Source organism: Mastigoproctus giganteus, chromosome 11 (genome assembly GCF_048544385.1).
Source record: "Mastigoproctus giganteus isolate SK-2022 chromosome 11, ASM4854438v1, whole genome shotgun sequence".
Lineage (NCBI taxonomy): Eukaryota > Metazoa > Arthropoda > Arachnida > Uropygi > Thelyphonidae > Mastigoproctus > Mastigoproctus giganteus.
In genome coordinates, this window is record NC_143585.1 from 117,150,113 (window position 1) to 117,165,577 (window position 15,465).

The 15,465-nt window shown below is 34.1% G+C and overlaps 1 protein-coding gene across 2 annotated transcripts in view; it reads right to left on the reverse strand.

The window, feature by feature from the left end:
• eIF3a (eukaryotic translation initiation factor 3 subunit a) overlaps positions 1-15,465 on the reverse strand; it is a 399,865-nt gene that overhangs the window by 278,879 nt on the left and 105,521 nt on the right. For both annotated transcript variants that reach the window (XM_090385008.1, XM_090385009.1), the window contains one exon: positions 1,809-2,009. In XM_090385008.1, coding sequence (XP_090241134.1) covers positions 1,809-2,009 — 201 coding nt within the window. The remainder of the gene's footprint in view (positions 1-1,808; positions 2,010-15,465) is intronic.

Here is a 15,465-nt window from a genome sequence, read left to right on the forward strand (position 1 = left end):
GTTGTAATGTTGTTCTTTTCTTCTGTGTATGCAGTTTATTAACTTTAGGAGCCACAGTGAGAGGTTTTTAATTTAAAATAAATGTAAAACAGCGGTACAATCTATGATATCACTACAGAATTCATCACTTTGAAAATGTGAACTTAAACAAATACGGCAATCATGTGTCTTGCCATTTTCTTTTTTTCGGCACTGCAAGGTATCTGTGCTGCATGTAAACATCTGATCTCAATGTGCCGCTATTTCGAATGTGCCATTATTTGGGGTGTCGTTATTTCGACAGTCTACTGTACCCCAATGAGAAAAGGGATGTACATACTACCTGTACCTGCCTTTACTCTTGTATCCTCCTCCCATGCTGTTTTGAGATCTGTCAATGTGAATCTTCTGTTTCAAATGCACAGATGGACCAGATATCTGTTCTGCACTGCAGAAGATATTCGTAATGTCCACTTCCTTTCTTTCTGTTTAGACCTACTTTCTAATTCGCTTAACAAACGTGCCACTGGTGACTGATTACAATGAATTGTTTTGGCTATTTCATGCACAGAATGTTCCTCTGCATTGAATGCTGTTGTTTGTTTGTTTGTTGTTTTTTGTGGTTTTTAGGAGCATTAGCAACTAAGGCCATACTGCTCCGGGAATATGCGGTGGTCATTCCCTGACCTTTCCGCATCCTCCTGTATTTGGTGGTGACGGGTTCGAACCCCCGGTCTAATCAAGAAGCGTGTGCTATGAACTGCTGCTCCTTCCCACCTGGCTACGGATGCGCAACACATTGAATGCAGCAGCAACTTTTCCTACATAGCATTAATTGAAAAACACTTAGCTATTGCAAAGCAGAGAACTGGGTGTGTGACATATGCACTGTATTTATACTGCAGCTAGGGTAATTCAATTGCATATGGCGCATAACACAATCTAAGAGAAGAGAGCTTGCTACAGATGCATGATGCAATAATGCTATTACAAAACATATGATATATTGCCAAATTTCACAGAAATTCTGTGAATTTTGAGCATCAACATATATCATCAACTTGAGCAGGTCCAGTCTACAGCAGATTCCCAATCTTTTGTCACTCAATTCACACTAAGTTAAAAGGCGAATATTAATGGCACACAGAAACAGTTATTGCCATTTAACTCAATGGAATTTTTCTTAATCTTGCAGCACACCGGTGGGAACCAATAGTCTACAGCAGTGGTTTTTAACTGGGGTGCCACAAAAACATTTTTGGGGTGCCGTGTAATTTGGGTTTAATTATATATTTTATATATTTTTTAAATATATATTATTATATATATATATATATATATTTTTAAATTTGTATATTTATTTCATTATAAAAAGGTGTATGGTATCCACTGTACTGTATGTTTTTAATTTTGTGGTGATCTATAATTGATCTTTATTTAGTACCTCTATATAAAGAATAAAATTATTATATAGGCATATATTAAAAGGTCGAAAACCACTGTGTTAGGATTTTCTTTTGGCCTAGGGGTGCCGTGAAAAAGTTAATGGGACACTAAGGATGCCATGAACAGAGAAAGTTTGGGAACCTCTGGTCTACAAATTATTTTTATCCCGGATTTGAATGTCATTTTCTAGGTCTGTCTGGATATTACCTGACATTACCACACCTGGATATTAATCCACCTGTGTCAATGCTGGATGCATACAAAACTTCATATGAGCTCTACTAAATATTAACAATTTTGTGGATTTTCTACCTTGTATGAAATTATTATTAAAACTAAACTTATTCTGCAATAAGTAAAATGATAAAAGAAACCTCCTTTACCTCTTTTAAAAGCCTCATAATGGTAATATCCTGAAGGGTAGGTGTATACTGTTTCAGTTCTGGACAATCTTCCCACTTGCTGATAAAATCAAAGCACTGAGATACCCGACAGCATAACTTTAATGGATGGAAATCAGCTTCTAGCCAACGATAAAGATCCTGAAGTTGAGATGGTGCAGCCTGTATCACTCCAAACCTCACCTATGGAAGACACAAACTCAATGCTTAATGAACACTTACTTTGTTATTATTTGGTTTTTAGGAGCATTAGCAACTAAGACCATATTGCTCCGGGGATATGCGGTGATCATTCTCTGACCTTTCCGCATCTTCCATATTTGGTGGTCACAGGCTTGAACCCCGGTCTAATCAAAAAGCGTGTGCTATGCACTGCTGCTCCTGCCCACCTGGCTAAGGAGGTGCCGAATACTTACTTTGTGTGAAAGAATAAACAGAATTATTTGTCATCATCCCAACAACTGGACTGCAAGCTTTCAGTTAAGTTCACAACATTTTCATGAAAAGGCCAAATACCTTTTTTTTTTCTTTTTTTTTTAACTGGTAAGGATTCAAATTTTATTCATTGAATAAAACTGAATACTGAATTGTCAGCAGTTGCTGACAATTGCTTTATTCATGAAGCAATTGTCAGCAGTTCCACAAAATTCTAGGCTTTATTCATGAAGCAATTGTCAGCAGTTCCACAAAATTCTAGGAACTGAAATTGCACAGATCAAAACACCATGGAAAATATGTTAAAAGTTAAAATGCCACTGTGCAGTAAATATCAATGATGAAACTATAAATTTTTGAAAAGAATGAAAACATTTAAAGTTTGACAACAGTAGTACACAAGAGAAAAAAAAAAACATTAAATTATTCATTTTATTTCATTTAGAAGAAACACTCTCATTTAGATTCAGATATAAATTAATAAGTGTTTTTGGGAATAGGACAAATAAGTAAAACAGTGGTTTGCAAAATATAGGATAAGTTTGATAAATAATTCCAGGTGGGTAATAACACCTTTAGAATATAAACTAGTAGCTCCAAGAGTGGCTTGAACAAAATGAAACTGATACTAAAGAATCTAATGTTCAATTTCTGCATTTGAATTTCCCAGCATCAATCAATGATTTTTAGATACAAATCTCGCAAGTATGGATTAGTGACCACAAAGTGGCCTCAAATATTGCCTGAATATTATATAGCATTGCCCATAGGCTATTCATTTTTATTTATTATTTTTATGCTTAAGTATTATTTTAAAGTATTAATATAAGATATCAACAGACTGATTTCATCGCTTTCAAACTGGCTATTAACTAACAAGTACTACATAAAATACTCATGTTAGTTATACTAATGTACAATTATATTTTTCATTTTTCTTTCAAGGCGGGGAAGAAACGCTTGAATATTAGGATGAGATGGGAAACATAATTGGAAAAAATTGTGAAGGACAAGATCAAAATTACCAGTGACTGCTACTACCAGACAAAACATTCCCAGAAGAAAATAGCAAAACTGAACTAAGAAAGAACTAAGAAACTGGACAAAAAAAAAAAAGTAGTCTTTCTTAAATAAAAATTACTTCAAGCATCATTACAGGTAGTTCCTGTGCTCGTAAAGCACAAATTCATTTCCCATAGACATAATGTTAAAAACAGGGATTACATTCTCAACAATAAAATTTGTCCATAGTAATGTTAAATAAAGGTCAACAAAACAATAGTTTATGCTTAAACAATGATTTATTTATCCAAAGAAATGAAAACAGCCTTTAAAATTATGCAAAGAAATTATTTATGACATACAAACGTTAAAGAACGTTTATCCTTCATCATCATCAATTAAATGCATACTCGTTGATGGTTCTTCACTCATTGTTGGCTTGGCACTCGGTTTGTTGGAAGCACAAGGAGTCTTCTTCGAAAATGCTTCAAGAGTCATTTATGTCCAAGACAGTCTTCTCTTTTCTTTATAAATTTCATAATAGAATGCATAAGAATTTTTTTTAAATCTGTAGCAACTTTTCTAGTGCACTCAAATTTTGAATCTTGACTCGAAAATCTCAATTGCTTTTTCTGTGTGTTGAAAAGCTTCATCAAACCCCTTGAGAGTGAAGGAATGAACAGGAGTTTCAGCTGTTAAATCTTCTTCCTCAGCTTCTTCACATTTTACCATTTCAAGGTCTTCATTTGTGAACACTCCATTGTGTGCTTGAAGCAGACCAGTGATGTTGTTGGTAGAAACCTTAAGCTGCAATTAGTTAGCAATATTAAACCACTTCTGATTCACTTTGTATGATCTCTGCTGGTTCTTGAAATCCTTCAAAATTATTAATAAACTGATGAGTTTATTCCAAACACCCTTCATGTTCTTGTCCGAAATTTTGTCCCAGGATAGTTTTATTATTTTGATTGAATCTGAAATATGGAATTCTTTCCCAAATTCTTTAAGAGTTGGACCTCTCTCCTTATCTCTGCCTGAACAAATAAACGCACGCAGAGTAGTAATGTATTATATAACTATGTGCATGGTTTGAAATGTCGTATTTATGAATGTTTAGTATTTATTTATCACAATTAACGTTCATACTTGTTATATGAAAAAAAGTCGTAAAGTGGGGACTGCCTGTATTGAAAATTCTTCCCAAGACTTCCTCTGTACAGATGCATTAATAGATATGTCTACAGCCCACAAATTCATATTTATCTTCATTTTTTTTTTTTTTTTTTCTAAATGGCTTAAACAATTTCAGAAGCTACTCCGATCTCTAGACCATTGCTAACAGAGAAGGTCAAACACGTAATGCTACAAGTGTATATGTGATTGTTTAGAATAATGGCAAGCAACCTGTCCCACCATATAAGCTACTTTAAAAATAACCAGGGTCCTTGAGATCAATTATAATTTTTTTTTTTTTTACAAGTGTATAATGCAAAATACAGCATAATACACAAGGGCCCAAGGGTTTTTTTATGAAAACCCCAAACACGATAGGTATAAGAACCTATAGTACTTAGTACTGTGCTTGGGTTGGAGGTTGAGAAGATGAAAGAAGATATTTGTTGACATTAGACTTGAACTTCTGTAGACTGTAATTTTCAGGAAATACGTATGAAGGAAGTTTGTTCCAGAAAATGGCAGTTGAATGAATAAACGAATAAAAGATGAAAAGTTATTTCTGAGAGTTTGAAGTTCGACAATAAATGGATGTTGGCAGCACAGGTTCGGACCATTTTGAAAGATAGAGTGAGAATTATGGAAGCCAATTCAGAAGAACAGTGCCCATGGAAGTATCTATAGAAAAGGCATGCAGCAGAAACAGTACATCTATGATACAGCGAGCGGAGAGACTCTGTTAGAGAGGAGTCATTATTAACCTAACTGGCCTATTTTGAATGGAATCTAGAAGCCTGAGAGAGGTTTTGGGGGCACTGTCCAAGATGTGGGAACAATATTCCATGGAGGGTGGATTTGTGATTTTTACAGAGTGAGCAGCTGTCTGGAAGAAAAGTAACGCCGAGAGCGAAGTTTTTTAGATGCAGAGGCAGCAATATTTGTAATGTGCTTCTGCCAAGAGAGATTAGAAGTCAGGGTAATCCCCAAAAGAGATATATCATTTTGCCTAGATATCGGAGTGTCATCAAAGATAAGCATAGGAGCAAAAGAATCCTTTTTGCGAGATATAAAACAAGACAGAGTTTAAGGATTGAAATCAACTCAGTTGTCTTTGCCGCACTGGAGAATTGCCTGGAGATCGGCATTTAAGGAATTGGTAGCGGATATTCAAGAAGTTGAGGTTGATTGAGCAGGGTAAGGTTTCTCAAAATTTGCCAAAACTATCGTTGGCAAATACATGTGCTGCAAATACTGCAGAATTTGCAAATACATGTGCTGCATACAGGTTTCCTAATGGCAAGAGTTGCTACTCATTGCTTTACCCATTGTTGGAAGGAGTTATCACACACATTGGCATATTTTTTTGACCATGGAAAGTTTGTTTGTTGAAAAATAATGTGCTTCTTTAAATTACAGCACTGCATTAAATCTTGTAACCTAATTCCTACTGGTCTGTTTTCTTTAAGTTTACTGCTAAAAAAGATGCATTATACTTAAATAGGTATGGCTGTATAGGATGAATTGGCTGACCGTGCTTTTTCTGCATAACTGGGTAACAAAATTTTCCTCTCTGGTTTCATGTTTCTGTCCACCTCTCTCTCTCTCTCTCTCTCTCTCTCTCTCTCTCTCTCTATATATATATATATATATATATATATATATATATATATACACATACACAGACATGAGGATGGGCAGAGGATGTTACAAATGCTCCTGGGGCGATCCTTAGGATGCAATACAATGGATAGTGTCAAGTCAAACAAGTACACTTTTTTTTGGACAGATTCATATCACCATAATCCATGTGAGATCTGATTAAAGTTCAATAAAAGTGAAGGAGAGTGTATTGATTGGCACCTTATGTTGCTACAGATTATACATTGAAGATATTAGTGTTTTTTTTTTACACAAAAAAAAAAAAAAATAAAGTTTAACTTACTATCCAATACCAGACCTAGGAATCTAATAAACGTATAAGTAGTAGGATGTCCTTTTTGAGTTAAGTGTTTTAAGTAGGTTCAGTGCAGATTTATTTTTCTACTTCATTTGTGATTTTTAAATCGGAAATAAGCAATAGCCATTACAGAATGTCCAGAGATCAACTTTAACTGAAAAAACCTACATCTGAGACTCTGAAATTCATATTTTTTGCCTGACATCAAATATGAGGTAGAGCAATACCCTGCATAGCACTGATAATTGGTACTGAAACTGTTCCATGTTATGTGAAACCGTGCTGATTGAGGTATAATTATAATGGGTTTTAATTAGATAGTATGAATCAGAGCTGTAATACTCAATATGTTCTACGTTGATAATAATATTAGTAAATAAATAAGAGGAGTATACCTCAATATCATACGTGGAACACTTCCGTATGATACCCTCCAGAAATTAAAACGGAAAAAACGAAAAAACTGACAACTTACCGGTACATTAAAGTAAAATATAAATAATTAAATAATCAATTTAACACAATTCAAAACAATTAAAATTCAAATTAACGCAATTAAAAGAATCTAACGAAAATATTCAAAACGAATTTAAATCAAAAAATTTCAGGCATAAAACAACTATCACTGGCGACATCACGTAATATTGTTAAGCTTGCCTTAAAATCTCGATATTCGGATAAACAAAAATACCTTTCCCAGGTTAGGAAGCTTCGCGATAAATTAAAAAATTATCTACATCCGAACGATTGGTCTGTATTGAAGACCTCCATAGATTTGCGACGGGAAGCACAAGCCTCAGAAATAAAAAACAGAAGGAAGGAAAATCGTTTTGAATATTTTCGTTAGATTCTTTTAATTGCGTTAATTTGAATTTTAATTGTTTTGGATTGATTATTTAATTATTTATATTTTACTTTAATTATTTATATTTTACTTTAATGTACCGGTAAGTTGTCGATTTTTTCGTTTTTTCCGTTTTTATTTCTGGAGGGTATCATACGGAAGTGTTCCACGTACGATATTGAGGTATACTCCTCTTATTTATTTACTAATGGGTTTTAATTGAATGTGTACCAGAGAAACACTCTATAAACAAGTTATAATAAATCTATAAACTTTTTGCACTTGCTAGCCAATTAAAAGGATTTGAAATAAAATATTGCAAAACTTTTATTAATGAAAAAGTAACATCATGAGAGATGAGAAAAAAGGCTTTATTGTTTATTTAGGTATTTCAATAATAAAGTCTAGTGAAGTCATCTCTTCTTTTTCTCAGAGTACAAGTCTTTGTATCATTGAATCCCATCTTGTAAAATTGCCGTATCTTGATGCTACATTCGACATCCAGATCTCCATTCATAATCACCTTGCAGGCCATGTCAACCCCCCCCCACACCGAAAAACTTTCTCCAATTGTTCTGTTAAATTCTTTGGTGCCATGTCATGGTTATCCACTTCAGAGTTATTTTACTCTTCATATGCAGTTTGCTTGTCAATTTCAAGGAGAGTTACATCATCTAAATCATTTGCATGTGAGGCAATGCAGTCACATACATTGGCAGTGTCCAAAGTTTTGAATCCCAAGTCTTTTCTAATCTTCACATTGTCCTCGGTAATTGTCTGAATTTGCGATTCAAAGCAAGTGAAATCATTTGGCAAATGGGGAAAAACATGCTGCCAAACAGAACTTATGTTTTTAACAGTTTGTTTGTTTGTTTGGTTTGGATTTTATTGGCGCATTAGCAACTAAGGCTATAATGCGCCAAGACCAGTGTTTTTAACAGCAATTTCTAGCCAAGATGCAATATCTTTTAAATCGTATTAAAGGAGTGAAAAAATAAATTGTGAAATGAAAAGTTTGAAAAGCTATCATGTCATCTCGCCAGGATGGAATTAAGAATACTGAACGATGTTGCACGTTACTATTGACACACGTGCATGTCAGACAATACAGTTGACACCTCAGTATATATGTACACGTACCTGGGCTACGACAACACAGCATATATGTACATGTACCTGGGCTACGACAACACATATATGTTGTCGTAGCCCAGGTCGACAACACACATACACGTACCTGGGCTACGACAACACAGCATATATGTAAAGTACATGTCTAGGTTATTGAATGAATTTTAACATGTAGAGTAAATCTGACTTAAACTTAATTGAAAACCGTGTTATAGTGAAAGCCATGCTGTTTGAAGCTGTACTAAGTGAGGTATTGCTGTATTCTATACCCTCAGAAACGTCTACTGTATTTGAAATATCCTGTAAGATGTTATTGATCCTTACTGCAAATAGTGTTGAAACTTAAAATCCCTAGGGAACACCAACTTCCTATAATAACTGAGGAAAGCTTACAACATAGTTTAAAGGTGTGCAGATCTCACAGATGATACCAAACCACCACAAAGTGACAAAGGCCTTTTCATATCAAACTTATCACAACTAAATGTTAATTTGTAACAAACACATTTGTGATATTTAATTCTACCTTAATAATCAAATTGTTTCTTTCCACTGTTTTTAGTTTGCTGGAATGAAACATTATGCATAATTGCTGAAGAAATCTACGCACATGTTCCAGCAAAAGCATTGCTATCTCTTTCTTCAGAGGAAGGTATGTATAAGCAAAATATGAGTTTTGCTCATACATATATCTGTTAACTAAACAGATAGTTACCATTTAGAAGTTGAATTTCTTTCCAAATCTGCAAGCATCTTCATTTTAAATTATATTGGTGACAAACTGTGTCTGAATCCTTTTATCTTAATTGTTGTGCTTTAATTTTATCTTCCTACAATTTATAAGCTTAGTAGTAGTGCAATATTTACAGTAAACATTCCATGCTTCATTCTCTCCCCCCCCCTCAACATTTTCTTGTTCTGTTGCAGGCATCATTTCTTGTAATCTGTCTTTGTATAGTGGGTGAAGATCGATGGAAAGTTTTATATGATACGGCTCCCTATGCAGTAATATCGGTGGCATTATCTATGGAATGAGTTTGAATTAAATCAATATCAAACAATATACAAAATACTGGAAAGTAATCATTGTTATGCAGATCATATTATCCAGTGCCCACAAGTCTATATTCTTGGTTCTAGATTATAAGAGCAGATCAATATATGGAAGAACTATTGCCTGTGGGAAAATAATGATTAATACACCAGAGTTTAGTACGGTCAGATTATATATATACACACTATTGCTAGAGTGACCATACATCCCAGTTTAGCTTGGACAATCTTGAATTTTAAACTGTTGTCCCGGATTTTAGTACATGTCCTGGATAAAAATATTTTTATTTCAACTGTATATTTTTTTAATGGTTTATTTTTATATACCATAGAGATTAATTAACACTAACTTCCTAAGTGTTGGCCAGGGAATTTCTGGCTTCCAAGTTACTTAATAATAGAATTATTCACAAATATAGAATCTTACGTAAACAATAAATCTATTACATAACCAGACAGTGAACTAGCAAACCATATGGCAGCCTGTGAGCACCTGGAGAAGGCTTATCTTATCTATAATAATTAATAAAATAATTTTAATTTTCAGCCATGTCAACGAAAAAGCACTTTTAATGAACAGCAACGTGTGGAATTTCCATTTCTCAAGTTGATATCTCCTGATTGTATTTTCTGTACACAATGTTTGTCTACATTTTCAATATCTCAATGGGGTCACAGTGATATAACAGATCATATAAAAAGGAAGAAACACAAAACTGTACTGAAGACTGTGGTTGCTTGTTCAAAGCTCATGAATTATTTTCAAAACACTGAACCCGAAAATGACGGACTTGATTGTGCAGCTACAAAAGGCACTTTCGTGTATCACTAAGTGAAGTACGATTTTTCATTTAGATCCAGTGATTGATCATCTAAATTAACCTCGTTGATATTTAACTCCAGATTTTCCTGTGCAAAGACCAAGAGTGAAGCAATTGATGTCCATGTCTTGGCTCCGTTAGCAGAGGAAGAGCTACGAATGGAGTTAAATGGTGTCAGTTTCATTTCTATGTCATTTGATGCTTCAAATAGAAAAGCAGTTAAATTGATTCCAATAATGATTCATTATTTTAATTAAAGAATTGGAATTAGAACTACTAGAGGTTTATTCTGTTAAAGCTGAAACATCAAATATTATTGTAGATTCTATTCTAAAATCAATTGAAAAATTTAATATTGTCGATAAAGTTATGTTTTTGTGGTGGTGGTAGTAGTAGTGGCATGCGATGCTAGAAAGCAAGTGTATGAGCTTATGCAGCATCAGCCAGAAAAAAAAACAACACACCATTCCCTCCAAATGCCTGTCCAGTTCCTCCTTAAATTTATTCAACCTATCAACTTCCACAACACATGGAAGTTTGTTCCAGCAATTAACCACCCGCTGGCTAAAGGCAAATTTCCACACATCTATTCTACATCTGTCCTTTCTTAATTTGAATTTATGCACCTTAGATTCGTAATCTGAACAAGTGGAAGGATCCCATCAGAATTCAGCTTTCTCAACCCATTCAAGGCCTTATACACCTCAATCAGATCACCACGCAGGTGCCTAGTCTCCAGCCACTGCAATTTGCAGAACTTAAGCCTCTCTTGGTAACAGGATCCCTTCATTCCCCTCACCAATCTTGTTGCCCTTCTCTGTACACGCTCAAGCAAATCTATATCTTTCCTAAAATGAGGCCTCCAGACCTCTACGCAGTACTCAAGGCGTGGCCTGACCATTGCCTTATACAGAGGGACAATCACCTCCTTTTCACTGCTAGCAAAATTTCTATATATCATTGACAAAACCCCATCATGACCTGCACTGGCAGCCTGTCTGCATTGCTCAGAAAACTTCATGCCTGACTGCACAATTACTCCCAGGTCTTTTTCATTTTCTACCACCTTAAGTGTAGTACCACACAATTGGTACGTTTCTCTGGGGTTACTTCTACCCATATACAGTACTTTGCATTTGTCGAGGTTAAACTTCAGTTGCCACTTCTTAGCCCATCTACCCAAATTATTTAGATCCTGTTGCAGTAGCACACTGCCATTACTTTCATTAACAACCCTGCAAACCTTTGTATCATCTGCAAAATTCGACATTAAGCCTGATATACCTTCATCAATATCATTGATAAATATATAAAACAACAGTGGGCCCAACACCGAATCCTGTGGGACTCCACTAATAACATTAGTCCACGAAGAGCAGCACCCATTAATTACCACCCTCTGTCTTCTACCACTTAATCATCCTTTTATCCATTGTAGCAACTTACCCTTAATACCATTCTGCTCCAATTTGTACAATAGTCTTCCATGCGCAACAGTATCAAAAGCTTTCCTGAAATCCAAATATATGATATCAAAATTATTTTTTGCATCCAGTTCCTTTGTAACCACATCATAATATCTTATCAAGTTTGTCAGACAAGACTTTCCCTTAACAAACCCATGCTGTGTCTGAATTATTGCCGCAGTGTTGTCTAGATGATCCTGAAATGCATCTTTAACCAGCGACTCCATTATTTTACCCCGAACAGAAGTTAAACTAACTGGTCTGTAATTACTCGTGTCACCCTTCGATCCCCCTTTGTGAATTGGGGATACATTTGCACATCTCCAGTCCGAGAGAACCTCCCCTGAGTCCAAGGATGCTCTCATAATTATGGCTAAGGGTTTGCTTAGTTGCTTTGCCGCCTCCTTTAATATAACTGGATAGTTCCTATCCACCGCAGGTGCTTTTCTTATGTTGAACTTCAACAATTTCTCCTCCACTTTGCTCTCAGTTATTACAAAATCATTAAGTATGCTGCTACAATTTGATAACCTTCTACCATTTTCAAACCTTAATTCCTCATGTGTGAATGTAGATGCAAAATACTCATTCAGTTTGTTTGCTATCTGAGCAGGATCCTCAACAGTCGAACTATCGATGTCAAGTGGACCAATCAGATTCATCCCCTTCCTTTTAGAGTTTATATAAGTAAAGAAATCCTTGCTGTTTTTCTTATCATCTTTTGCTAAGGATTTCTCGTAATCTGCCTTTGCCTGCCTAACCTCCTTTGTGACCTGATTACAGACTAGCTTATATCTGCCATAGGCTTCTGAGTCGCTTGATAATTTATATGCATCCCATGCATTTTTCTTCTCTGTTACGAGTCTCATTAGTTCATTTGATAACCATTTAGGCCTAAACCTCGAACAATATTTCTTAATAGGTATGGAAATTCTAGTAGCATCCACGATTAATTCCTTGAATGCTTCCCACTTAGAATTTACTGTTGGTAACATCGTCAGTTGATCCCACTATACAGAATTTAAAAACTTTCTGAGACCACTGTACTCACCTTTATGGAAGCAATAACCCTTTCCTTTACCCCTGATGGTAATTAAATCTTTAAGTAAATCCCACATCAGTACACTGATCACTGCTACCTAGTGGTTCCTTTATCTGCAAATTCTTAATACACGAATGATCACTGCTGATAACCAGATCAAGAGTATTACTCTCTCTGGTTGCCTCTCCAACATGCTGGCTGCAGAAAACAATCATCCAATAAATCCACAAAAGTCTGACTAGTGTGTGAGTGACCAACCCACAAGTTCCAGTTAATATCTGGGAAGTTAAAATCCCCCATTATAAGACATTCCGATTTACTAGCCCACTCTATTTCTCTGTACAATTGTTCATTGTACTCATTCGAGTCATTAGGACTATAACATACTCCTACTCTTATTTTTGCTTTCACAGTGCTTATGTCACACCAAACTGACTTAACAGTGCACTGTTCATCTATATCAACTGGGTCCACTTCTTTTGATTTTATGTTTATTATTTGTGGTGATAACTCAAATACTAACTTTGGTGGTGTAGAACATCATGGAACAAACAATGTTGTGAACAAATTAAGAAACTTCCTGAACACAGACTTGCATGGAATTGCTTGCGCATATTATTCATAATTGTGTAGAAACAAGTTGTGATACTCTCCAAATAGAATTGGAAGCTTTAGTTGTAAAAATCTCTAAATATTTTCACACATATACAGTTAGAGTAACAGAACTACAACCTTTCTATGAAGAGGCTGATGTTAAGTATAAAAATTCTGCTTTGAAGCCGTGCTAAGCGAGGTATTGCTGTATTCTATATCCTCAGAAACATCTACTGTATTTGAAATATCCTGTAAGATGTTATTGATTCTTACTGCAATTAGGGTTGGAACTTTAAAAAAAAAAAAATTCCTAGGGAATGCCAACTTCCTAGAGAGCATGGCAAAACATGCTTTCTTTCCTTGTTACCTGTGACAAACAGAATTTTAGAAACATTTACTTAACCAAAGTGCTCTAGGTTAATTTTAAATTTCTTAAAAGATGAAAATGCTAAATTTTGGTTATTATTTTTTCAAAGTCAGCTTGAAAACTTTAATCAAAGCATTGAGTGAATAAATATCTCAGCTTCCAAAGTTTACCACCAATTGCTGTTATAAAAATCTAAACTTAAAAATAGAAGATTATTAGTTGGTTCCTACAAAAGCAAAAGAGAGGAAGTAAACAAAAAAAAAAAAAAGTATGAATTCTAATATTTTCCAAAACATCATTTGCCAATTCTATGATCGTGCTGTAGAATACCTTGAACTGAGGGAGAAATCATCTCATGGTACTTCTGTTTTTCACTGGGTAAATTTGTTTGTATTGCCTGAATGGAATGTTGTTGAGATTTCTTACTGTTTTTCTGAATCTAAATATGAGGAAAAGTTTTAAAAAATTGTAAATAGAGACAAGTTATTGGATGAATATTGTCTTGTAAAAAAACAGTTTGTGGAGGAAAAGCTACCAGAATGGAGACAACAAAATAGTTCTTGTGAAAATGTTTGGTTAGAAATATTTACACATTTCAAATCCAAGCTAATTTCTATTGACAATATGCCATTTGGTAGAATTTGCTCCATGTCTGTCAGGAACGTTGGCTCCAGTAGAGTATTTTCACAACTAAAAATGTTGTGGTGTTTAGAAAAAAGTCAATTTAATGTTTCCACGATATCAAAGTTGTTGATTACAAAACGTAATTTTTCTGAAGACCACAGTCAATTCTATGAAAAGTAAATAAAAAAAATAAATTAAAAAAACCATTACCATACTTAAAAAAATTTCCACATAAGAGAAGTATGAACGGTGCACAAAAAGGTGAAAATAAAGATTACATGTTTCTAACTGCAATGTATCAAATATTTCCTAGAACTGAGAAATTTTTCTTTAATAAATTTTTTTTACAAAAGTTAAAAATTCAAATTTATATAATTTTGTGATTTTAAATCATTAATTCATATAAATATTAACAATTAAAATTAAGAAGTATGCTATATTTAAAATGTTCAGCATTAAATATTTTCTTATTTGATTCTGAAATACTAAAATTCTTGGAAGAAACAAATTTTGCATTTTAACTAATGCACTTGATTTTTTGTAATGCTTACCACTGAACTAACCAAAAAAAAAAAAAAAAAAAAAAAACACCATTCTTTTCTTTTATAAAATCTGTTCACATTATGTGAACAGATTTAATGTAACTTTATTATCCCACCTTTAAAAAAAATTATAAATTTGATTCGTTACGTATTTTGTTGCACATTTTTAAAGTTAAATTATTTATTAAAACACTAAATAAAATTTTATTAAAATACTCAAAATTAGAAAATAATTTACAAAAGGTGCATAAAATTAAAAAGATGCGTACACTAATGTTGTTCCAATTTTGTCCCGCATTTCCTTCTTTCAAACAGTTGCACTGTCCTGGATTTTCTTATATGGAAACATTTTGTCCCAGTTTCACCCAAAAGTATATGATCATCCTAATTAATGCTCACTTTAGCTGCCCTATTTTATTCATTTGTGAAAATATCTACATCTCATTTTTGCATTATGGGTGATTTTAATATCCATTAAAATCACCCATAATGCAAAAATGAGATAGAATCTGAGTGATAAGTGTGCAGCACAACTCTGCATGATGATAAATATTGTTTATTGTGTGGCAGCTGCAGTTCCTAGTAGGT